This window comes from Stegostoma tigrinum, chromosome 11 (genome assembly GCF_030684315.1).
Source record: "Stegostoma tigrinum isolate sSteTig4 chromosome 11, sSteTig4.hap1, whole genome shotgun sequence".
Lineage (NCBI taxonomy): Eukaryota > Metazoa > Chordata > Chondrichthyes > Orectolobiformes > Stegostomatidae > Stegostoma > Stegostoma tigrinum.
In genome coordinates, this window is record NC_081364.1 from 9,717,238 (window position 1) to 9,741,162 (window position 23,925).

The 23,925-nt window shown below is 56.9% G+C and overlaps 1 protein-coding gene across 1 annotated transcript in view; it reads left to right on the forward strand.

The window, feature by feature from the left end:
• arih2 (ariadne homolog 2 (Drosophila)) overlaps nucleotides 1-23,925 on the forward strand; it is a 110,097-nt gene that overhangs the window by 35,461 nt on the left and 50,711 nt on the right. The window contains exons 3-5 of the mRNA XM_048547488.2: nucleotides 435-502; nucleotides 3,613-3,676; nucleotides 3,784-3,931. Coding sequence (XP_048403445.1) covers nucleotides 435-502; nucleotides 3,613-3,676; nucleotides 3,784-3,931 — 280 coding nt within the window. The remainder of the gene's footprint in view (nucleotides 1-434; nucleotides 503-3,612; nucleotides 3,677-3,783; nucleotides 3,932-23,925) is intronic.

The following is a 23,925-nucleotide window of genomic DNA, read 5'->3' on the forward strand; positions in this document are numbered from 1 at the left end:
GCCACACAACATCAGGGGCCTGGGTACGATTCGCCCTTTGGCGCCTGTCAGTGTGAAGTTTGCACAATCTCCCCGTATTCTGCATGGGTTTCCTCCAGGTGCTCTGGTTTCCTTCCACAGTCCAAAGATGTGTAGGCTAGGTGGATTGGCTATGCTAAATTGCCTGTAGTTTTAAGGGAGGTGTAGATTAGGTCAGTTTGGGAAATGTGCCTGGGTGGGATGCTCTGAGGTCAGTGTGGACTTGTTGGGCCGAAGGGCCTGTTTCCACACTCTGGATTCTTTGGATCTATAAATAAAGTTGGCTACCCAGTCAAGCTGTCTGTGGCAGCACAGAAAAGATTGCGTCAGAGCTTTGGAGTGGTGTGAGACTTGATTTATTTGTGATACACCCTATCAAATTTGTTTGTGTCTCATTCACCCCTGTTTATTTTCAGGTTCAACCATCTGTAGCAAAGCTTATTTTAGTTAACTTTCATTGGAAAACCTCTGATATTTCAGAAAGGTAAGGAATATTCCTTCTCTGTTCTAAGGTTACTTTGTATTTGCAACCTGGTACATCTCCACAGCAACCTCACTTGACATCTCACTCTAATCCATGATTTTTTTTGCCAATAACTCTTGTTTTATTTAAACCATCCTGACTACAGCCTGTTCATATTCAGGCTGTGTAAGTTGTGTGCAATATATATGTACATAGAAAATTGTGGAACATATCAAGCTTATTATTTGCAGAAACTAAAAACATTAGTGAGGTGCTATAAATGTCTAAATCTTGCTGTCTTGGACACTTTGTTTATAGTGAGTTGTTTTTAGTTCATCTTGGATGGAAATGTCACCAACTGAGAAGAATTTACACACAATTTGAGAAACCCCGGTGTGTCAGACAGTGGGAATCAGGTAATGGCAACCTTGTTTTTAAAAGGAAGGAAAAGCAAAGGAAACTGAAAAGCATTGTAGTTTTCAAGTTCCAGAAAAGTGAAATGACACACATTCCATTCAAAGTCATGACCGCATCTTGATTTAAGCTCTTGCCAGTTCCTCCATTTTTTGCGGCAAGTCCATTTCAGTATGACCTCTTGAAGCCTCCTGAGCTGCTGATACCAGAGACACTGCTCCTGATTGGAATCTTCACTGTTGAAGGAGGTGTATTATTTGTTCCAAATAACAGGAATGCATCTGTTTGGGTGAGGTTATTCTTTAGCTGCCATTGTAGAGCCATGTCAATGTCCTTCACTTCTGATTCTGCTAGGTGTACCTCATTTTTCAGTGGTGTCCTGGGTTGTGTGGTATTGGTAACCAGTAGTTGTGAATTGGATGTCTGAACTGAAATTTGATCTGTCATACCCTGACCGATAGTTTTGCTTTTTCCTTTAAATATACAGAGGGAGCCAAGTTAGCATATCTAATAAGAAAAGAGGAGTTAATGCTCCATTTGTATCTCTTAATGAGAAACACATGGGTTTTTGGATATGCCATTGAATGGAATTTATCATGTTTTGAAGATCCTGTACATTGGACTCTTTTAGGCAGCAGTCCTCACTTCTCCAGCACAGAAAAATGGCGAAAGGCCTGTCAAGTCTGTATTGGTCACAAACCACCATCTCATCATTTTAATCCATTTTTCCAGCACTTGGTCCCTAGCCTTGGGAATTTCCTCCACCCTCTGGATGAAAAAGGTTTCCTCATGTCCCCTTTAAAGCTCCTGCTGTTACTCTCAATCCATGTCCCCAGGATCGCTCGATCATTGGAAAAAAATTCTTCATGTCTGAGCTCCTCATAGTTTTGTACATTTTAATCATGTTCCCCCAACCCCACCACCACCACCTCCACTCTGAGGAAAACAATCCTCGTCAATCTTATCTTTCTTCATATCTGAAGAATTCCAGCATTGTGGTGAATCTCCTTTGCATTCTCTCCAGTGCAGTCACCCCTCCCCTCCACTAATGTGGATTCCAGAACTGCACGTGACCATATTTGTGGGCTAACCAACTTGTTATGTAGTTCCAGCATAATATCCCTGCTCTTAAACTCTATGCCTTGGCTAATATAGGCAAGAATCCTATATGCTGCCTTAACTGCTTAATGACTTCAGGGCGTCCATAGTCATCTGCCTGCACACGTTGCATGGTTGATCTAGCTATAGGAGTGTTGAATAGAGTTACGTAACTGTGCATGTGTTAATGCGCATTTTCTCTATGAAACACAGCCCATTTAGTCTGTGCATTACTTCTGTTCCATGAGTCCCCAACCCCCTTCATCCAATTCACATCTTTCTGTACCTTTATCCTTCAAATTTATTAATTTTGTCTTCTGTGCATTGTCAGTATACACCGTAGAGGGAGGTCATTCACTCCAGTACTGGCTTTCTGTAAAACATTTTAAACTGTCCCATTGTATTATTACCTCCACGGTTACTCAAGTTGATTTCTTTCAAGTACCCATCCAGTTTCCTTGTGAATTTATTTATATTTGCTCTGCTTTTTCTTTGACCTGCTCTAAACCTGTCATAATCTTGAACGTATCTATTAAATATCCTTTAGGTCTCCTTTGCTCCAAAGTGAACTGTCACCTTCTCCAATCTAACTTGTAACTGAAATCCTATACCCATGGAGCTATTATGGTAAATCTCCTCTGTACACTCAAACACCTTTATATCCTCCTTCGTGTGTTGGCCAGAACTGGGCGCACACCTCTGGCTATGGCTCAACCATAATGATTGGCCAGAAATTAGCACGATTCAGTGTATGTAATTGTGCTGTTTTTCTACTCCGCACTTTAGTTATGAAGGCCAAGATCACGTGTGCTTTGGGAACTGCTGTCAATATATGCTTCGACCTTCAAAGATATACATACGTGTACTCTCAGGTCCCTATGTTACTGTATATCCTTAAGAATAGTGTTATTTCCTTCATATTCCCTCTTCCAATCCCTGAAGGTAAAATATTTTTGCGTTCAACTTTTCTCTATTAAATTCCCTTTGCCCTAACTAATCTCTCCTTTTGCAGTTGGTTTCCATCATTCCTACCTAGCATATTACCATGTGCCGTCAGCAAATTTTGAAATGTTCATCTGTATTCCAAAATCCAACTTATTTCTGTATGTCAGAAAGACTTAGCACAGACCTGTGGGAGACGCTACTGTAAACATCCCCAACCACCTGCTCTTTCCAATTTGACAGTGGGACACGCCATTGTTCTGCCATTCTCACATTCTATCAGCACCCTTTCTCCCCCAGTACTCCATCCCCACATGATTGCACAAATGCTGTCCCCTCCAAACTTCACATCAGTTCCGATGAAGAATCGTCTAGACTTGAAACGTTAGCTTGCTCTCTGTCTCTCCATGGTTGCTGCTTGACCTGCTGAGAGTTCCAGCGTTTTATGTTTGCATTACAGAACCCAGCATCTGCTATAATTTGCCTCTACATTGGATTTACCATGACTTGCTTTTTCTCCCCCCCCCACCATTCTTAAACCATTTTTCAAAACTCAAGCTGGCTCAGATCATCTTGTTGCGTTGAGGCTCGACTTTGTTTATCAGTCTTTGATGTGGTTAAGCTGAGCAGGTGTGAATTAGACAAAGCTACTGTTTAAGCCTCATCTTTTCTTTCAGGCACAAATCTAACCCAACTCAGCTTCTGGTAGAGGCCAGAGTTCAGCCGAAAACAGCAAAAAATGTAAGTGCTTGAAATGCACAGTTGCGTTCAGTTTTTAGCAGTTTCAAGAGAATGGTAAACACTGTTGGTGATCAATGCTGCTTGTGTATTTCATTTTTGTTTCCCAGACGTTCATCCATTCTTCTCATCATTGTGGTGTATGCCTGCAGTCAGTTCGAAAGGAGAATTTATTGTCCTTGCCCTGTCACCATCCATTCTGCCGCAGTTGTTGGGAGCAACATAGCACTGTACTGGTAAAAGATGGCATCGGAGTGGGTGAGTCCAGGAATTGATGTTGTGATAAATATAAGGGTTCACAGAAGTTGTACTCCTTCATGTCAGCCTGCAGAGGTTTTGCTGTCTGTCATTCAGATATGTTTCTGACCAAAATGCCTTTTCAAATTTAGGAACAGCCTATGAATTTGGAAACTTCATTCTCCCATCCCCTTCCTCACTGTGCACAGCCCGCTAGATAAGCCATTTCTTTTGGCAGTAGGGTGGCAGAATTTTGGTTCATGTGTGACATTTTGAGAGCCTAATCTTTTTTTGACCATCAGAGTGAAATGGCAATTTGAAACATTTTACTTTGCACCTTTATAGAGCACCAGTTACGCTTAACCCTTGTTTAATTTGTTTTGGTTTACTGAACCTCTAATATTGTTGGAAGGGTTGGACTTTTATTTTGTTTCACCTGCTTTAGAGTGAACAATGAAAGTACTTGCATGGGTTCCAACCTATCTCAATTACTGACCAAAGAATTGTTTGCTGTGGCCTTTCAATGAGAAAGCCAGATAGTTAATATCATCAGTGCGTGACAACATAGAAAAGTCATTCTCTACCCAAAATGGAAAATAAAATAGTTCTGAAGTTATTCAACAGTCTGCCAGGTACCAAATGTTGTTTAATGCCAGATTGCCCTCTTGGTGAGAGGGGGACAACAGTGTCCTTCAGCCCCTCCTGTTTTCTCAGTGAGGCCTCTCCGTTCTGAAGGTTTTTGAAAAAGAGGTACGCGATTCAAATGTGAACTCAGCCTCCATCTCCACAAATGCTGCTAGACCGGCTGAGTTTCTCCAGTACTTTGTTTTTATTCCAGATCTCCAGGGTTTGCAGTATATTTTTTCATATGATGAATTGAGACAATTTGTCTCCTATTAGATTGTGAACAGTGTACAGATTTTGTTTGTCTTCTTTTGTCTTGTGGATAAATGGTCACTGTTAATTTGTCATGTCGCAACAGGTAGGCTTCAGATTCCAGTCATGCTGCAGGTGCGTACGAGAATCATAATGCATTTTTTGACAGAGAAAGTTTCAGGAAAGAGTGTGCATTCTAGAAAATGGTTTGCTGGACCTGAAGTTTCTTTAGATTGAAAAGCAAATTAATAAATGCTGGAACAGACAAGAGGGGAAAACAATAAAAGATTGCTGTTTTGAGTTTCTTGGAAATTTCAAAGAACATAGAACAGTACAGCCTAGGCCCAGTCCTTTGGCCCACAATGTTGTGCCAAACTTTTACCCTCATCTTAAGGTCGATCTAACCTGCACCCCATCATCCATATGCTTATCTGAGAGCCACTTAAATGCCCCTTAGGAGGCCGATTCCACTACCCTCTCCGGCAATGCATTCCATGCCCCTATAACTCTGAGTAAAGAAGTTACCTGTGACATCTCCCCGTATCTACCTCCATTCTAATTCTATGCCCCCTCATAATAGCTACCTCCACCCTCGGAAAACGTCTGTGGCTGTTCACTTGATCTGTACCTCTGATCATTTTGTACCCCTCTATCAAGTCACCTCTCGTCCTTTGTCGTTTTAAAGAGAAAAGCCCTAAGCGCTCTCAACCTTTCCTCGTAAGACTTTCCCTCCATTCCTGGCAACATCCTGGTAAATCTCCTCTGCACCTTTTTCCAACGCATCCATATCTTTCCTGTAATTAGGTGACTAGAATTGGGCACAATACTCCAGATGTGGCCGAACCAGGCTTTTGTATAGCTGGAGTATAACTTCACAGTTCTTGAACTCAGTCCCTCTATTAATGAAACCTAACACACCATACGCCGCCTTAACAACTCTATCCATGTGGGTGGCAGCTTTCAGGGAACTGTGGACATGAGCCCCAAGATTCCCCTGCTGTTCCACACTGCCAAGAATCTTTCCGTTAACCCTATACTCTGCTTTCAAATTTGTCGTTCCAAAATGAATCACCTCACATTTTTCAGGGTTAAACTCCATCTGCCACTTCTCAGCCCAGCTCTGCATCCTGTCAATGTCTCTTTGTAATCTAGAACAGCACACAGCACTCCGCACTATCCACAACTCGACCCACCTTCGTATCGTCCGCAAACTTACTAATCCACCCTTCCACTCCAAATCAAAATCATTTACAAAAATCACAAATAGAAGAGTGCCGAGAACAGATCCTTGTGGTACACTACTTGTAACTGAGCACCATGTTTAATATTTTCCGTCCACTCCCATCCTTTGTCTTCTAAGGGTCAGCCAATTCTGAATCCAATCTGCCACTTTGCCCCTATCCCATGCCTCCTCACTTTCTGCATGAGCCTATCATGGGGAACCTTATCAAACACCTTACTTAAATCCATGTATACCACATCCACTGCTCTACCTCCATGCATGTGTTTGGTCACCTCGTCAAAGAATTTAATAAGATTTGTGAGTCATGATCTACCCCTCTCAAATCCATGCTGACTATCACGAATTAAACTGTGCCTATCCAAGTGATCATAAATCCTATTTCTGAGTCCTTTCCAATAATTTGCCCACCACTGACGTAAGACTAACTGGCCTGTAATTTCCAGGGTTATCCCTATTCCCTTTCTTGAACAAGGAAATGACGTTTGCTTCTCTCCAAACTTCTGGCACTATACCTGTGGACAGTGAGGATGAAAAAATCATCGCCAAAGGCCCTGCGATCTCTTCCCATGCTTCCCATAGAATCTGTGGAAAAATCCCATCAGGCCCGTGGTCTTATCTGTCTTCAAGTTCCTCAAAATTCCTAGTACATCTTCCTTACTAACATCGACCTCCTCTAGCCTACCAATCTGTTTCTCACAGTCCTCCTCTACAACTAGGTCCATCTCAGTTGCAAATCCTGAAAAAAAAGTATTTATTAAGGACTTCTCCTATCTCTTTCGGCTCTGCGCGCTCGTTCCCTTTACAATCCTTGATTGGCCCTAACCTTCATCTAGTCGTTCTCTTATTCCTCACCTATGTGCAAAAAGCCTTGGAGTTTTCCTTGATCTTACAGCTGTTATAGCACTCCTTATAACTCTCCGAAGCACTTTGTTCAGCTCCTTCCTGGATAACTTGTATCCCTGTAGACCCTTTTCCATTCCTTGTTTCCTAAACCTTTTATGAGCATCCTTCTTCCTATAAAGCAGTTGTTTGACCTCTCTCGAGAACCAAGGATCCTTTACTCAACTATATCTTCCCTGCTTGCTCGGGACACACATATCGAGCACATGCAGTATGCATTCCTTAAACAATCTCCACATTTCAATTGCGCTGTTTCCTGACAGCATCCGTTCCTACGTTATGTTACCCAGTTCTTGCCTAACAACAGAATTGTAATTACTCTTGCTCACCAATTATAAACCGTACCCTGCTGTATGGACCTATCCTTTTCCATGACTATTGTAAAAGTAACAAAGTTATGATCACTACCATCAAACTACTCTCCTGCCAGCAGGCCTAACACTTGGCCCAGTTCATTGCCAAGCACCAAATCTGAAGTGGCCTCTTTTTGCTTTGGTCTCTCTATGGACTGTGTCAGGAATCTTTTCTGAACACACTGGACAAAATCTGCTCCATTTAAACTATTACAACTAAAAAGTTTCCAATCAATATTTGGAAAGTTGAAGTCACCCATGACTACAACCCTGTGACTTCTGCACCTTTGCAGTATCTGCCTCCCAATCCGCTCCACTTCTCTGCAACTATGAAGGCATCTGTTTTTAAAAAAAACCCAACAAAGTGACTGCTCCTTTCTTGTTCCTGACCTCAACCCAAACTGACTGGTAGCATATCATTCTTGAACTGCATTTCAGTAGCTGCTGTACTAGCCCTGACTAGCAACGCCACTCCCCGCCTCTTTTTCCATCCTACCTATTTCTTCTGAAGGATCTAAATCCCGGAATTTCCAACAACCGTTCCTGTCCCTGAATTAGCCAAGTTCATGTAATGGCCACAATCTCATAGTTCCAAGTTCTGACCCATGCTCTAAGTTCATCTGCGTTATTCTGATACTTCTAGCATTGAAGTATCCACACCTCAAACCACCTCCGTGTCCACAATTACCCTCCATCGACTGCATTCCTTTATTAACAGCCTCACTCCCTGTTGTGTCTGTTGGAAGGCTGAGTACCTCTTCCTCTGAATTACAAATCCACTTTCCCACCCCTTGCCAATCTTGTTTAAACCATCCCGTCTTGTTCAAGCAAACCTCCCTCCCAGGATATTTGTGCCCTTCCAGCTCAGGTGTAACCCGTCCTTACTGTACAGAGATAATGGGAACTGCAGATGCTGGAGATTCCAAGATGATAAAATGTGAGGCTGGATGAACACAGCAGGCCAAGCAGCATCTCAGGAGCACAAAAGCTGACGTTTCGGGCCTAGACCCTTCATCAGAGAGGGGGATGGGGAGAGGGAACTGGAATAAATAGGGAGCGAGGGGGAGGCGGACCGAAGGTGGAGAGTAAAGAAGATAGGTGGAGAGAGTGTAGGTGGGGAGGTAGGGAGGGGATAGGTCAGTCCAGGGAAGACGGACAGGTCAAGGAGGTGGGATGAGGTTAGTAGGTAGCTGGGGGTGCGGCTTGGGGTGGGAGGAAGGGATGGGTGAGAGGAAGAACCGGTTAGGGAGGCAGAGACAGGTTGGACTGGTTTTGGGATGCAGTGGGTGGGGGGGAAGAGCTGGGCTGGTTGTGTGGTGCAGTGGGGGGAGGGGACGAACTGGGCTGGTTTAGGGATGCAGTAGGGGAAGGGGAGATTTTGAAACTGGTGAAGTCCACATTGATACCATATGGCTGCAGGGTTCCCAGGCGGAATATGAGTTGCTGTTCCTGCAACCTTCGGGTGGCATCATTGTGGCAGTGCAGGAGGCCCATGATGGACATGTCATCTAGAGAATGGGAGGGGGAGTGGAAATGGTTTGCGACTGGGAGGTGCAGTTGTTTGTTGCGAACTGAGCGGAGGTGTTCTGCAAAGCGGTCCCCAAGCCTCCGCTTGGTTTCCCCAATGTAGAGGAAGCCGCACCGGGTACAGTGGATGCAGTATACCACATTGGCAGATGTGCAGGTGAACCTCTGCTTAATGTGGAATGTCATCTTGGGGCCTGGGATAGGTCTTTTATAGTCTGCATGTTTATAAAGATTTAACACCCAATTTGTTTCCTTATTATTGAATGAATTGCATTACTTTGCAGTGTGTGCCTAGCTGCAGCAACTCGACAGAGTGCTTTTGTGAATTGCTAGTAGCATGTACTATATGTTATTTAGAAATTCATTCGAGGATTGTCTCATATCTGGCTCTGGGTGCTTACAGATGTTTTGATTCTTTGCTTGTTGCTGATGCCTGCTGCTGCTTTCTGGCTGGCCTGTAATTTTCCATGAACTAGGGTTCCTCCTCTCATTATTTCATTTGAGACTTTTAGCTGACAGTGAGTTAAACATTTTATTTGTTAAACAAGCTTACAGAAAGCCTAAAGGATCCTTGGATTTATAAACAGAGGCATAGAATGGAAAAGCAAAGAAGTGATGCTATACCTCTACAAATCATTGGCCAGGCTATATTTGGAGTATTGTATTTAGTCCTGGGCACTTCAGTTAGGGAAGGATGTTAAAGCCCTGGAGAGAGTTCATAGGATTGATTGTCATATGTATCATGATACAGTGAAAAATATTGTTTTGCATGCTAAACAGGCAGTTCATGCCATAAAAAGCACATCAGGCAGTGGAATAGAGTGCAGAATACTATGTAGCAACTACATCGAAGGTGCCAGGAGAGAGATCAGAATTAACGTTTGAGACGTCTTTTCAAAAGTTTGTTAACAGCTGGGAAGAAGCTGCTCTTGAATCTATTCATATTGAAATTCAAACTTGTATACCTTTTGCCCGGTGGAGGTTTACTTGAAAGATGTAAGCAGTGAAGGATTTTACAGGGGAAGATTTAAGACATCGAGCTTATTCTCCTTGTAGCAAAGAAGATTAACAGGTGACCTTATTGAGGTGTTCAAAATAATGAACAATTTTGATAGGGTAAAGAAGGATGTTCTTTTACCACTAGTTGTTATGTCACAATTTCAAGGGTGTCAGCAAGAGATTACGACGGGTAATGGCCAAACCCCTCTGATAAACAAACTAAAATACAAGCCCCAATCTATTTTGACAGGAATAGGGGTTCCCTTCTAATAATTACCCTGAGACAGCCAGAGAAGCTCGTGTTCCCCCTTGTTAAGAATGCATATGGTGTTTTGGCTTTCATTAACAGGGGGATCGAGTTCAAGAGCCGTGAGGTTATGCTGCAGCTCTACAAAACCCTGGTGAGACCACACTTGGAATATTGTGTCCAGTTCTGATTGCCCTATTATAGGAAAGGTGTGGAGGCCTTGGAGAGGGTGCAAAGGAAGTTTACCAGGATGCTGCCTGGACTGGAGGCCTTGTCTTACGAGGAGAGGTTGACTGAGCTCGGACTTTTCTCTCTGGAGAGAAGGAGGAAGAGAGGTGACCTGACTGAGGTGTACAAGGTAATGAGAGGCATGGATAGAGTCGCTAGCCAGAGACTTTTCCCCAGGACAGGATTGACTGCCACGAGGGGTCATAGTTTTAAGGTATTTGGAGGAAGGTATAGAGGAGACGTCAGAGGGAGGTTCTTCACCCAGAGAGTTGTGAGTGCATGGAATAGTTTACCAGTGGTAGTCGTGGAAGCGGAGTCATTAATGACATTTAAGCGACTGCTGGACATGCACATGGGCAGCAGTGAATTAGGGGAATGTAGGTTAGGTTATTTTATTTTTGGATTAGAAATATTCCACGGCACCACATCGTGGGCTGAAGGGCCTGTACTGTGCTGTACTTTTCGATGTTCTATGTTCTAATCGATGAAAAAGTGGTTAAAAGAAAAAAAATCCTTGATCTCCACTTTACAAGTAACAAGAAACAATTTATTTATTTAACCCAGCAATGAACAAAATTACTAACAAACCAACAATTCCCCCTTAGACAGCGAAATATTGTCTGACGACCTGGTCTGAATTCCACTGGAATGTTCTTCTGTTAAAGACCAGTCCCACTAATATAAACTGAACTAATAATTAGTAAGAAATTAAACTTAGTCTGTGCGAACCTGGACAGCTTGTCTTCTGGAATATTCTGTCGTCTCCGGTCTCTTCACAGTTTTCCTCCATTAATTCTGTTGTCAGGGATGTTTTAACTCTATAATTTCTTCGATCAGGACTTTGAGCTAAAATACTCTGGTACCTTTGATTAACTAGATGGGCTTCATCTGTGAGCTGAACGGTGCTGACTCCGCGAGGTGGCGCGTGACTCTCTCTCTGTCTCTCTCTCTCTCTCTCTGTGTCTCTCTCTCTCTCTCTCTCTCTCTCTCTCTCTCTCTCTCTGTCTCTCTCTCTCTCTCTCTCTCTCTCTCTCTCTCTCTCTCTGTCTCTCTCTGTCTCTCTCTGTCTCTCTCTGTCTCTCTCTGTCTCTCTCTGTCTCTCTCTGTCTCTCTCTGTCTCTCTCTCTGTCTCTCTCTCTCTCTCTCTGTCTCTCTCTCTCTCTCTGTCTCTGTCTGTCTGTCTCTCTCTCTCTCTCTGTCTGTGTCTCTGTCTCTCTCTCTCTCTCTGTCTGTGTCTCTGTCTCTCTCTCTCTCCCTCTCTGTCTGTCTCTCTCTCCCTCTCTGTCTGTCTCTCTCTCTCTTCTGTCTGTCTCTCTCTCTCTTCTGTCTGTGTGTCTCTCTCTCTTCTGTCTGTGTCTCTCTGTCTGTCTCTGTCTCTCGCTCTGTCTCTCGCTCTGTCTCTCGCTCGCTCTGTCTCTCGCTCGCTCTGTCTCTCTCTCGCTCTGTCTCTCTCTCTCGCCCTGTCTCTCTCTCTCGCCCTGTCTCTCTCTCTCGCCCTGTCTCTCTCTCTCGCCCTGTCTCTCTCTCTCGCCCTGTCTCTCTCTCTCGCCCTGTCTCTCTCTCTCGCCCTGTCTCTCTCTCTCGCCCTGTCTCTCTCTCTCGCCCTGTCTCTCTCTCTCGCCCTGTCTCTCTCTCTCGCCCTGTCTCTCTCTCTCGCCCTGTCTCTCTCTCTCGCCCTGTCTCTCTCTCTCGCCCTGTCTCTCTCTCTCGCCCTGTCTCTCTCTCTCGCCCTGTCTCTCTCTCTCGCCCTGTCTCTCTCTCTCGCCCTGTCTCTCTCTCTCGCCCTGTCTCTCTCTCTCGCCCTGTCTCTCTCTCTCGCCCTGTCTCTCTCTCTCGCCCTGTCTCTCTCTCTCGCCCTGTCTCTCTCTCTCGCCCTGTCTCTCTCTCTCGCCCTGTCTCTCTCTCTCGCCCTGTCTCTCTCTCTCGCCCTGTCTCTCTCTCTCGCCCTGTCTCTCTCTCTCGCCCTGTCTCTCTCTCTCGCCCTGTCTCTCTCTCTCGCCCTGTCTCTCTCTCTCGCCCTGTCTCTCTCTCTCGCCCTGTCTCTCTCTCTCGCCCTGTCTCTCTCTCTCGCCCTGTCTCTCTCTCTCGCCCTGTCTCTCTCTCTCGCCCTGTCTCTCTCTCTCGCCCTGTCTCTCTCTCTCGCCCTGTCTCTCTCTCTCGCCCTGTCTCTCTCTCTCGCCCTGTCTCTCTCTCTCGCCCTGTCTCTCTCTCTCGCCCTGTCTCTCTCTCTCGCCCTGTCTCTCTCTCTCGCCCTGTCTCTCTCTCTCGCCCTGTCCTCTCTCTCTCGCCCTGTCTCTCTCTCGCCTCGCCCTGTCTCTCTCTCTCGCCCTGTCTCTCTCTCTCGCCCTGTCTCTCTCTCTCGCCTGTCTCTCTCTCTCGCCCTGTCTCTCTCTCTCGCCCTGTCTCTCTCTCTCGCCCTGTCTCTCTCTCTCGCCCTGTCTCTCTCTCTCGCCCTGTCTCTCTCTCTCGCCCTGTCTCTCTCTCTCGCCCTGTCTCTCTCTCTCGCCCTGTCTCTCTCTCTCGCCCTGTCTCTCTCTCTCGCCCTGTCTCTCTCTCTCGCCCTGTCTCTCTCTCTCGCCCTGTCTCTCTCTCTCGCCCTGTCTCTCTCTCTCGCCCTGTCTCCTCTCTCGCCCTGTCTCTCTCTCTCGCCCTGTCTCTCTCTCTCGCCCTGTCTCCTCTCTCTCGCCCTGTCTCTCTCTCTCGCCCTGTCTCTCTCTCTCGCCCTGTCTCTCTCTCTCGCCCTGTCTCTCTCTCTCGCCCTGTCTCTCTCTCTCGCCCTGTCTCTCTCTCTCGCCCTGTCTCTCTCTCCGCCCTGTCTCACTCTCTCGCCCTGTCTCTCTCTCTCGCCCTGTCTCTCTCTCTCGCCCTGTCTCTCTCTCTCGCCCTGTCTCTCTCTCTCGCCCTGTCTCTCTCTCTCGCCCTGTCTCTCTCTCTCGCCCTGTCTCTCTCTCTCGCCCCTGTCCTCTCTCTCTCGCCTGTCTCCTCTCTCTCGCCCTGTCTCTCTCTCTCGCCCTGTCTCTCTCTCTCGCCCTGTCTCTCTCTCTCGCCCTGTCTCTCTCTCTCGCCCTGTCTCTCTCTCTCGCCCTGTCTCTCTCTCTCGCCCTGTCTCTCTCTCTCGCCCTGTCTCTCTCTCTCGCCCTGTCTCTCTCTCTCGCCCTGTCTCTCTCTCTCGCCCTGTCTCTCTCTCTCGCCCTGTCTCTCTCTCTCGCCCTGTCTCTCTCTCTCGCCCTGTCTCTCTCTCTCGCCCTGTCTCTCTCTCTCGCCCTGTCTCCTCTCTCGCCCTGTCTCCTCTCGCCCTGTCTCTCTCTCTCGCCCTGTCTCTCTCTCTCGCCCTGTCTCTCTCTCTCGCCCTGTCTCTCTCTCGCCTGTCTCTCTCTCTCGCCCTGTCTCTCTCTCTCGCCCTGTCTCTCTCTCTCGCCCTGTCTCTCTCTCTCGCCCTGTCTCTCTCTCTCGCCCTGTCTCTCTCTCTCGCCCTGTCTCTCTCTCTCGCCCTGTCTCTCTCTCTCGCCCTGTCTCTCTCTCTCGCCCTGTCTCTCTCTCTCTCGCCCTGTCTCTCTCTCTCGCCCTGTCTCTCTCTCTCGCCCTGTCTCTCTCTCTCGCCCTGTCTCTCTCTCTCGCCCTGTCTCTCTCTCTCGCCCTGTCTCTCTCTCTCGCCCTGTCTCTCTCTCTCTCGCCCTGTCTCTCTCTCTCGCCCTGTCTCTCTCTCTCGCCCTGTCTCTCTCTCTCGCCCTGTCTCTCTCTCTCGCCCTGTCTCTCTCTCTCGCCCTGTCTCTCCTCTCTCGCCCTGTCTCTCTCTCTCGCCCTGTCTCTCTCTCTCGCCCTGTCTCTCTCTCTCGCCCTGTCTCTCTCTCTCGCCCTGTCTCTCTCTCTCGCCCTGTCTCTCCTCTCTCGCCCTGTCTCTCTCTCTCGCCTGTCTCCCTCTCTCGCCCTGTCTCTCTCTCTCGCCCTGTCTCCCTCTCTCGCCCTGTCTCCCTCTCTCGCCCTGTCTCCCTCTCTCGCCCTGTCTCCCTCTCTCGCCCTGTCTCCCTCTCTCGCCCTGTCTCCTCTCTCGCCCTGTCTCCCTCTCTCGCCCTGTCTCCCTCTCTCGCCCTGTCTCCTCTCTCGCCTGTCTCCCTCTCTCGCCCTGTCTCCCTCTCTCGCCCTGTCTCTCCCTCTCTCGCCCTGTCTCCCTCTCTCGCCCTGTCTCCCTCTCTCGCCCCTGTCTCCTCTCTCGCCCTGTCTCCCTCTCTCGCCCTGTCCTCCCTCTCGCGCCCTGTCTCCCTCTCGCGCCCTGTCTCCCTCTCGCGCCCTGTCTCCCTCTCGCGCCCTGTCTCCCTCTCGCGCCCTGTCTCCCTCTCGCGCCCTGTCTCCCTCTCGCGCCCTGTCTCCCTCTCGCGCCCTGTCTCCCTCTCGCGCCCTGTCTCCCTCTCGCGCCCTGTCTCCCTCTCGCGCCCTGTCTCCCTCTCGCGCCCTGTCTCCCTCTCGCGCCCTGTCTCCCTCTCGCGCCCTGTCTCCCTCTCGCGCCCTGTCTCCCTCTCGCGCCCTGTCTCCCTCTCGCGCCCTGTCTCCCTCTCGCGCCCTGTCTCCCTCTCGCGCCCTGTCTCCCTCTCGCGCCCTGTCTCCCTCTCGCGCCCTGTCTCCCTCTCGCGCCCTGTCTCCCTCTCGCGCCCTGTCTCCCTCTCGCGCCCTGTCTCCCTCTCGCGCCCTGTCTCCCTCTCGCGCCCTGTCTCCCTCTCGCGCCCTGTCTCCCTCTCGCGCCCTGTCTCCCTCTCGCGCCCTGTCTCCCTCTCGCGCCCTGTCTCCCTCTCGCGCCCTGTCTCCCTCTCTCGCGCCCTGTCTCCCTCTCGCGCCCTGTCTCCCTCTCGCGCCCTGTCTCCCTCTCGCGCCCTGTCTCCCTCTCGCGCCCTGTCTCCCTCTCGCGCCCTGTCTCCCTCTCGCGCCCTGTCTCCCTCTCGCGCCCTGTCTCCCTCTCGCGCCCTGTCTCCCTCTCGCGCCCTGTCTCCCTCTCGCGCCCTGTCTCCCTCTCGCGCCCTGTCTCCCTCTCGCGCCCTGTCTCCCTCTCGCGCCCTGTCTCCCTCTCGCGCCCTGTCTCCCTCTCGCGCCCTGTCTCCCTCTCGCGCCCTGTCTCCCTCTCGCGCCCTGTCTCCCTCTCGCGCCCTGTCTCCCTCTCGCGCCCTGTCTCCCTCTCGCGCCCTGTCTCCCTCTCGCGCCCTGTCTCCCTCTCGCGCCCTGTCTCCCTCTCGCGCCCTGTCTCCCTCTCGCGCCCTGTCTCCCTCTCGCGCCCTGTCTCCCTCTCGCGCCCTGTCTCCCTCTCGCGCCCTGTCTCCCTCTCGCGCCCTGTCTCCCTCTCGCGCCCTGTCTCCCTCTCGCGCCCTGTCTCCCTCTCGCGCCCTGTCTCCCTCTCGCGCCCTGTCTCCCTCTCGCGCCCTGTCTCCCTCTCGCGCCCTGTCTCCCTCTCGCGCCCTGTCTCCCTCTCGCGCCCTGTCTCCCTCTCGCGCCCTGTCTCCCTCTCGCGCCCTGTCTCCCTCTCGCGCCCTGTCTCCCTCTCGCGCCCTGTCTCCCTCTCGCGCCCTGTCTCCCTCTCGCGCCCTGTCTCCCTCTCGCGCCCTGTCTCCCTCTCGCGCCCTGTCTCCCTCTCGCGCCCTGTCTCCCTCTCGCGCCCTGTCTCCCTCTCGCGCCCTGTCTCCCTCTCGCGCCCTGTCTCCCTCTCGCGCCCTGTCTCCCTCTCGCGCCCTGTCTCCCTCTCGCGCCCTGTCTCCCTCTCGCGCCCTGTCTCCCTCTCGCGCCCTGTCTCCCTCTCGCGCCCTGTCTCCCTCTCGCGCCCTGTCTCCCTCTCGCGCCCTGTCTCCCTCTCGCGCCCTGTCTCCCTCTCGCGCCCTGTCTCCCTCTCGCGCCCTGTCTCCCTCTCGCGCCCTGTCTCCCTCTCGCGCCCTGTCTCCCTCTCGCGCCCTGTCTCCCTCTCGCGCCCTGTCTCCCTCTCGCGCCCTGTCTCCCTCTCGCGCCCTGTCTCCCTCTCGCGCCCTGTCTCCCTCTCGCGCCCTGTCTCCCTCTCGCGCCCTGTCTCCCTCTCGCGCCCTGTCTCCCTCTCGCGCCCTGTCTCCCTCTCGCGCCCTGTCTCCCTCTCGCGCCCTGTCTCCCTCTCGCGCCCTGTCTCCCTCTCGCGCCCTGTCTCCCTCTCGCGCCCTGTCTCCCTCTCGCGCCCTGTCTCCCTCTCGCGCCCTGTCTCCCTCTCGCGCCCTGTCTCCCTCTCGCGCCCTGTCTCCCTCTCGCGCCCTGTCTCCCTCTCGCGCCCTGTCTCCCTCTCGCGCCCTGTCTCCCTCTCGCGCCCTGTCTCCCTCTCGCGCCCTGTCTCCCTCTCGCGCCCTGTCTCCCTCTCGCGCCCTGTCTCCCTCTCGCGCCCTGTCTCCCTCTCGCGCCCTGTCTCCCTCTCGCGCCCTGTCTCCCTCTCGCGCCCTGTCTCCCTCTCGCGCCCTGTCTCCCTCTCGCGCCCTGTCTCCCTCTCGCGCCCTGTCTCCCTCTCGCGCCCTGTCTCCCTCTCGCGCCCTGTCTCCCTCTCGCGCCCTGTCTCCCTCTCGCGCCCTGTCTCCCTCTCGCGCCCTGTCTCCCTCTCGCGCCCTGTCTCCCTCTCGCGCCCTGTCTCCCTCTCGCGCCCTGTCTCCCTCTCGCGCCCTGTCTCCCTCTCGCGCCCTGTCTCCCTCTCGCGCCCTGTCTCCCTCTCGCGCCCTGTCTCCCTCTCGCGCCCTGTCTCCCTCTCGCGCCCTGTCTCCCTCTCGCGCCCTGTCTCCCTCTCGCGCCCTGTCTCCCTCTCGCGCCCTGTCTCCCTCTCGCGCCCTGTCTCCCTCTCGCGCCCTGTCTCCCTCTCGCGCCCTGTCTCCCTCTCGCGCCCTGTCTCCCTCTCGCGCCCTGTCTCCCTCTCGCGCCCTGTCTCCCTCTCGCGCCCTGTCTCCCTCTCGCGCCCTGTCTCCCTCTCGCGCCCTGTCTCCCTCTCGCGCCCTGTCTCCCTCTCGCGCCCTGTCTCCCTCTCGCGCCCTGTCTCCCTCTCGCGCCCTGTCTCCCTCTCGCGCCCTGTCTCCCTCTCGCGCCCTGTCTCCCTCTCGCGCCCTGTCTCCCTCTCGCGCCCTGTCTCCCTCTCGCGCCCTGTCTCCCTCTCGCGCCCTGTCTCCCTCTCGCGCCCTGTCTCCCTCTCGCGCCCTGTCTCCCTCTCGCGCCCTGTCTCCCTCTCGCGCCCTGTCTCCCTCTCGCGCCCTGTCTCCCTCTCGCGCCCTGTCTCCCTCTCGCGCCCTGTCTCCCTCTCGCGCCCTGTCTCCCTCTCGCGCCCTGTCTCCCTCTCGCGCCCTGTCTCCCTCTCGCGCCCTGTCTCCCTCTCGCGCCCTGTCTCCCTCTCGCGCCCTGTCTCCCTCTCGCGCCCTGTCTCCCTCTCGCGCCCTGTCTCCCTCTCGCGCCCTGTCTCCCTCTCGCGCCCTGTCTCCCTCTCGCGCCCTGTCTCCCTCTCGCGCCCTGTCTCCCTCTCGCGCCCTGTCTCCCTCTCGCGCCCTGTCTCCCTCTCGCGCCCTGTCTCCCTCTCGCGCCCTGTCTCCCTCTCGCGCCCTGTCTCCCTCTCGCGCCCTGTCTCCCTCTCGCGCCCTGTCTCCCTCTCGCGCCCTGTCTCCCTCTCGCGCCCTGTCTCCCTCTCGCGCCCTGTCTCCCTCTCGCGCCCTGTCTCCCTCTCGCGCCCTGTCTCCCTCTCGCGCCCTGTCTCCCTCTCGCGCCCTGTCTCCCTCTCGCGCCCTGTCTCCCTCTCGCGCCCTGTCTCCCTCTCGCGCCCTGTCTCCCTCTCGCGCCCTGTCTCCCTCTCGCGCCCTGTCTCCCTCTCGCGCCCTGTCTCCCTCTCGCGCCCTGTCTCCCTCTCGCGCCCTGTCTCCCTCTCGCGCCCTGTCTCCCTCTCGCGCCCTGTCTCCCTCTCGCGCCCTGTCTCCCTCTCGCGCCCTGTCTCCCTCTCGCGCCCTGTCTCCCTCTCGCGCCCTGTCTCCCTCTCGCGCCCTGTCTCCCTCTCGCGCCCTGTCTCCCTCTCGCGCCCTGTCTCCCTCTCGCGCCCTGTCTCCCTCTCGCGCCCTGTCTCCCTCTCGCGCCCTGTCTCCCTCTCGCGCCCTGTCTCCCTCTCGCGCCCTGTCTCCCTCTCGCGCCCTGTCTCCCTCTCGCGCCCTGTCTCCCTCTCGCGCCCTGTCTCCCTCTCGCGCCCTGTCTCCCTCTCGCGCCCTGTCTCCCTCTCGCGCCCTGTCTCCCTCTCGCGCCCTGTCTCCCTCTCGCGCCCTGTCTCCCTCTCGCGCCCTGTCTCCCTCTCGCGCCCTGTCTCCCTCTCGCGCCCTGTCTCCCTCTCGCGCCCTGTCTCCCTCTCGCGCCCTGTCTCCCTCTCGCGCCCTGTCTCCCTCTCGCGCCCTGTCTCCCTCTCGCGCCCTGTCTCCCTCTCGCGCCCTGTCTCCCTCTCGCGCCCTGTCTCCCTCTCGCGCCCTGTCTCCCTCTCGCGCCCTGTCTCCCTCTCGCGCCCTGTCTCCCTCTCGCGCCCTGTCTCCCTCTCGCGCCCTGTCTCCCTCTCGCGCCCTGTCTCCCTCTCGCGCCCTGTCTCCCTCTCGCGCCCTGTCTCCCTCTCGCGCCCTGTCTCCCTCTCGCGCCCTGTCTCCCTCTCGCGCCCTGTCTCCCTCTCGCGCCCTGTCTCCCTCTCGCGCCCTGTCTCCCTCTCGCGCCCTGTCTCCCTCTCGCGCCCTGTCTCCCTCTCGCGCCCTGTCTCCCTCTCGCGCCCTGTCTCCCTCTCGCGCCCTGTCTCCCTCTCGCGCCCTGTCTCCCTCTCGCGCCCTGTCTCCCTCTCGCGCCCTGTCTCCCTCTCGCGCCCTGTCTCCCTCTCGCGCCCTGTCTCCCTCTCGCGCCCTGTCTCCCTCTCGCGCCCTGTCTCCCTCTCGCGCCCTGTCTCCCTCTCGCGCCCTGTCTCCCTCTCGCGCCCTGTCTCCCTCTCGCGCCCTGTCTCCCTCTCGCGCCCTGTCTCCCTCTCGCGCCCTGTCTCCCTCTCGCGCCCTGTCTCCCTCTCGCGCCCTGTCTCCCTCTCGCGCCCTGTCTCCCTCTCGCGCCCTGTCTCCCTCTCGCGCCCTGTCTCCCTCTCGCGCCCTGTCTCCCTCTCGCGCCCTGTCTCCCTCTCGCGCCCTGTCTCCCTCTCGCGCCCTGTCTCCCTCTCGCGCCCTGTCTCCCTCTCGCGCCCTGTCTCCCTCTCGCGCCCTGTCTCCCTCTCGCGCCCTGTCTCCCTCTCGCGCCCTGTCTCCCTCTCGCGCCCTGTCTCCCTCTCGCGCCCTGTCTCCCTCTCGCGCCCTGTCTCCCTCTCGCGCCCTGTCTCCCTCTCGCGCCCTGTCTCCCTCTCGCGCCCTGTCTCCCTCTCGCGCCCTGTCTCCCTCTCGCGCCCTGTCTCCCTCTCGCGCCCTGTCTCCCTCTCGCGCCCTGTCTCCCTCTCGCGCCCTGTCTCCCTCTCGCGCCCTGTCTCCCTCTCGCGCCCTGTCTCCCTCTCGCGCCCTGTCTCCCTCTCGCGCCCTGTCTCCCTCTCGCGCCCTGTCTCCCTCTCGCGCCCTGTCTCCCTCTCGCGCCCTGTCTCCCTCTCGCGCCCTGTCTCCCTCTCGCGCCCTGTCTCCCTCTCGCGCCCTGTCTCCCTCTCGCGCCCTGTCTCCCTCTCGCGCCCTGTCTCCCTCTCGCGCCCTGTCTCCCTCTCGCGCCCTGTCTCCCTCTCGCGCCCTGTCTCCCTCTCGCGCCCTGTCTCCCTCTCGCGCCCTGTCTCCCTCTCGCGCCCTGTCTCCCTCTCGCGCCCTGTCTCCCTCTCGCGCCCTGTCTCCCTCTCGCGCCCTGTCTCCCTCTCGCGCCCTGTCTCCCTCTCGCGCCCTGTCTCCCTCTCGCGCCCTGTCTCCCTCTCGCGCCCTGTCTCCCTCTCGCGCCCTGTCTCCCTCTCGCGCCCTGTCTCCCTCTCGCGCCCTGTCTCCCTCTCGCGCCCTGTCTCCCTCTCGCGCCCTGTCTCCCTCTCGCGCCCTGTCTCCCTCTCGCGCCCTGTCTCCCTCTCGCGCCCTGTCTCCCTCTCGCGCCCTGTCTCCCTCTCGCGCCCTGTCTCCCTCTCGCGCCCTGTCTCCCTCTCGCGCCCTGTCTCCCTCTCGCGCCCTGTCTCCCTCTCGCGCCCTGTCTCCCTCTCGCGCCCTGTCTCCCTCTCGCGCCCTGTCTCCCTCTCGCGCCCTGTCTCCCTCTCGCGCCCTGTCTCCCTCTCGCGCCCTGTCTCCCTCTCGCGCCCTGTCTCCCTCTCGCGCCCTGTCTCCCTCTCGCGCCCTGTCTCCCTCTCGCGCCCTGTCTCCCTCTCGCGCCCTGTCTCCCTCTCGCGCCCTGTCTCCCTCTCGCGCCCTGTCTCCCTCTCGCGCCCTGTCTCCCTCTCGCGCCCTGTCTCCCTCTCGCGCCCTGTCTCCCTCTCGCGCCCTGTCTCCCTCTCGCGCCCTGTCTCCCTCTCGCGCCCTGTCTCCCTCTCGCGCCCTGTCTCCCTCTCGCGCCCTGTCTCCCTCTCGCGCCCTGTCTCCCTCTCGCGCCCTGTCTCCCTCTCGCGCCCTGTCTCCCTCTCGCGCCCTGTCTCCCTCTCGCGCCCTGTCTCCCTCTCGCGCCCTGTCTCCCTCTCGCGCCCTGTCTCCCTCTCGCGCCCTGTCTCCCTCTCGCGCCCTGTCTCCCTCTCGCGCCCTGTCTCCCTCTCGCGCCCTGTCTCCCTCTCGCGCCCTGTCTCCCTCTCGCGCCCTGTCTCCCTCTCGCGCCCTGTCTCCCTCTCGCGCCCTGTCTCCCTCTCGCGCCCTGTCTCCCTCTCGCGCCCTGTCTCCCTCTCGCGCCCTGTCTCCCTCTCGCGCCCTGTCTCCCTCTCGCGCCCTGTCTCCCTCTCGCGCCCTGTCTCCCTCTCGCGCCCTGTCTCCCTCTCGCGCCCTGTCTCCCTCTCGCGCCCTGTCTCCCTCTCGCGCCCTGTCTCCCTCTCGCGCCCTGTCTCCCTCTCGCGCCCTGTCTCCCTCTCGCGCCCTGTCTCCCTCTCGCGCCCTGTCTCCCTCTCGCGCCCTGTCTCCCTCTCGCGCCCTGTCTCCCTCTCGCGCCCTGTCTCCCTCTCGCGCCCTGTCTCCCTCTCGCGCCCTGTCTCCCTCTCGCGCCCTGTCTCCCTCTCGCGCCCTGTCTCCCTCTCGCGCCCTGTCTCCCTCTCGCGCCCTGTCTCCCTCTCGCGCCCTGTCTCCCTCTCGCGCCCTGTCTCCCTCTCGCGCCCTGTCTCCCTCTCGCGCCCTGTCTCCCTCTCGCGCCCTGTCTCCCTCTCGCGCCCTGTCTCCCTCTCGCGCCCTGTCTCCCTCTCGCGCCCTGTCTCCCTCTCGCGCCCTGTCTCCCTCTCGCGCCCTGTCTCCCTCTCGCGCCCTGTCTCCCTCTCGCGCCCTGTCTCCCTCTCGCGCCCTGTCTCCCTCTCGCGCCCTGTCTCCCTCTCGCGCCCTGTCTCCCTCTCGCGCCCTGTCTCCCTCTCGCGCCCTGTCTCCCTCTCGCGCCCTGTCTCCCTCTCGCGCCCTGTCTCCCTCTCGCGCCCTGTCTCCCTCTCGCGCCCTGTCTCCCTCTCGCGCCCTGTCTCCCTCTCGCGCCCTGTCTCCCTCTCGCGCCCTGTCTCCCTCTCGCGCCCTGTCTCCCTCTCGCGCCCTGTCTCCCTCTCGCGCCCTGTCTCCCTCTCGCGCCCTGTCTCCCTCTCGCGCCCTGTCTCCCTCTCGCGCCCTGTCTCCCTCTCGCGCCCTGTCTCCCTCTCGCGCCCTGTCTCCCTCTCGCGCCCTGTCTCCCTCTCGCGCCCTGTCTCCCTCTCGCGCCCTGTCTCCCTCTCGCGCCCTGTCTCCCTCTCGCGCCCTGTCTCCCTCTCGCGCCCTGTCTCCCTCTCGCGCCCTGTCTCCCTCTCGCGCCCTGTCTCCCTCTCGCGCCCTGTCTCCCTCTCGCGCCCTGTCTCCCTCTCGCGCCCTGTCTCCCTCTCGCGCCCTGTCTCCCTCTCGCGCCCTGTCTCCCTCTCGCGCCCTGTCTCCCTCTCGCGCCCTGTCTCCCTCTCGCGCCCTGTCTCCCTCTCGCGCCCTGTCTCCCTCTCGCGCCCTGTCTCCCTCTCGCGCCCTGTCTCCCTCTCGCGCCCTGTCTCCCTCTCGCGCCCTGTCTCCCTCTCGCGCCCTGTCTCCCTCTCGCGCCCTGTCTCCCTCTCGCGCCCTGTCTCCCTCTCGCGCCCTGTCTCCCTCTCGCGCCCTGTCTCCCTCTCGCGCCCTGTCTCCCTCTCGCGCCCTGTCTCCCTCTCGCGCCCTGTCTCCCTCTCGCGCCCTGTCTCCCTCTCGCGCCCTGTCTCCCTCTCGCGCCCTGTCTCCCTCTCGCGCCCTGTCTCCCTCTCGCGCCCTGTCTCCCTCTCGCGCCCTGTCTCCCTCTCGCGCCCTGTCTCCCTCTCGCGCCCTGTCTCCCTCTCGCGCCCTGTCTCCCTCTCGCGCCCTGTCTCCCTCTCGCGCCCTGTCTCCCTCTCGCGCCCTGTCTCCCTCTCGCGCCCTGTCTCCCTCTCGCGCCCTGTCTCCCTCTCGCGCCCTGTCTCCCTCTCGCGCCCTGTCTCCCTCTCGCGCCCTGTCTCCCTCTCGCGCCCTGTCTCCCTCTCGCGCCCTGTCTCCCTCTCGCGCCCTGTCTCCCTCTCGCGCCCTGTCTCCCTCTCGCGCCCTGTCTCCCTCTCGCGCCCTGTCTCCCTCTCGCGCCCTGTCTCCCTCTCGCGCCCTGTCTCCCTCTCGCGCCCTGTCTCCCTCTCGCGCCCTGTCTCCCTCTCGCGCCCTGTCTCCCTCTCGCGCCCTGTCTCCCTCTCGCGCCCTGTCTCCCTCTCGCGCCCTGTCTCCCTCTCGCGCCCTGTCTCCCTCTCGCGCCCTGTCTCCCTCTCGCGCCCTGTCTCCCTCTCGCGCCCTGTCTCCCTCTCGCGCCCTGTCTCCCTCTCGCGCCCTGTCTCCCTCTCGCGCCCTGTCTCCCTCTCGCGCCCTGTCTCCCTCTCGCGCCCTGTCTCCCTCTCGCGCCCTGTCTCCCTCTCGCGCCCTGTCTCCCTCTCGCGCCCTGTCTCCCTCTCGCGCCCTGTCTCCCTCTCGCGCCCTGTCTCCCTCTCGCGCCCTGTCTCCCTCTCGCGCCCTGTCTCCCTCTCGCGCCCTGTCTCCCTCTCGCGCCCTGTCTCCCTCTCGCGCCCTGTCTCCCTCTCGCGCCCTGTCTCCCTCTCGCGCCCTGTCTCCCTCTCGCGCCCTGTCTCCCTCTCGCGCCCTGTCTCCCTCTCGCGCCCTGTCTCCCTCTCGCGCCCTGTCTCCCTCTCGCGCCCTGTCTCCCTCTCGCGCCCTGTCTCCCTCTCGCGCCCTGTCTCCCTCTCGCGCCCTGTCTCCCTCTCGCGCCCTGTCTCCCTCTCGCGCCCTGTCTCCCTCTCGCGCCCTGTCTCCCTCTCGCGCCCTGTCTCCCTCTCGCGCCCTGTCTCCCTCTCGCGCCCTGTCTCCCTCTCGCGCCCTGTCTCCCTCTCGCGCCCTGTCTCCCTCTCGCGCCCTGTCTCCCTCTCGCGCCCTGTCTCCCTCTCGCGCCCTGTCTCCCTCTCGCGCCCTGTCTCCCTCTCGCGCCCTGTCTCCCTCTCGCGCCCTGTCTCCCT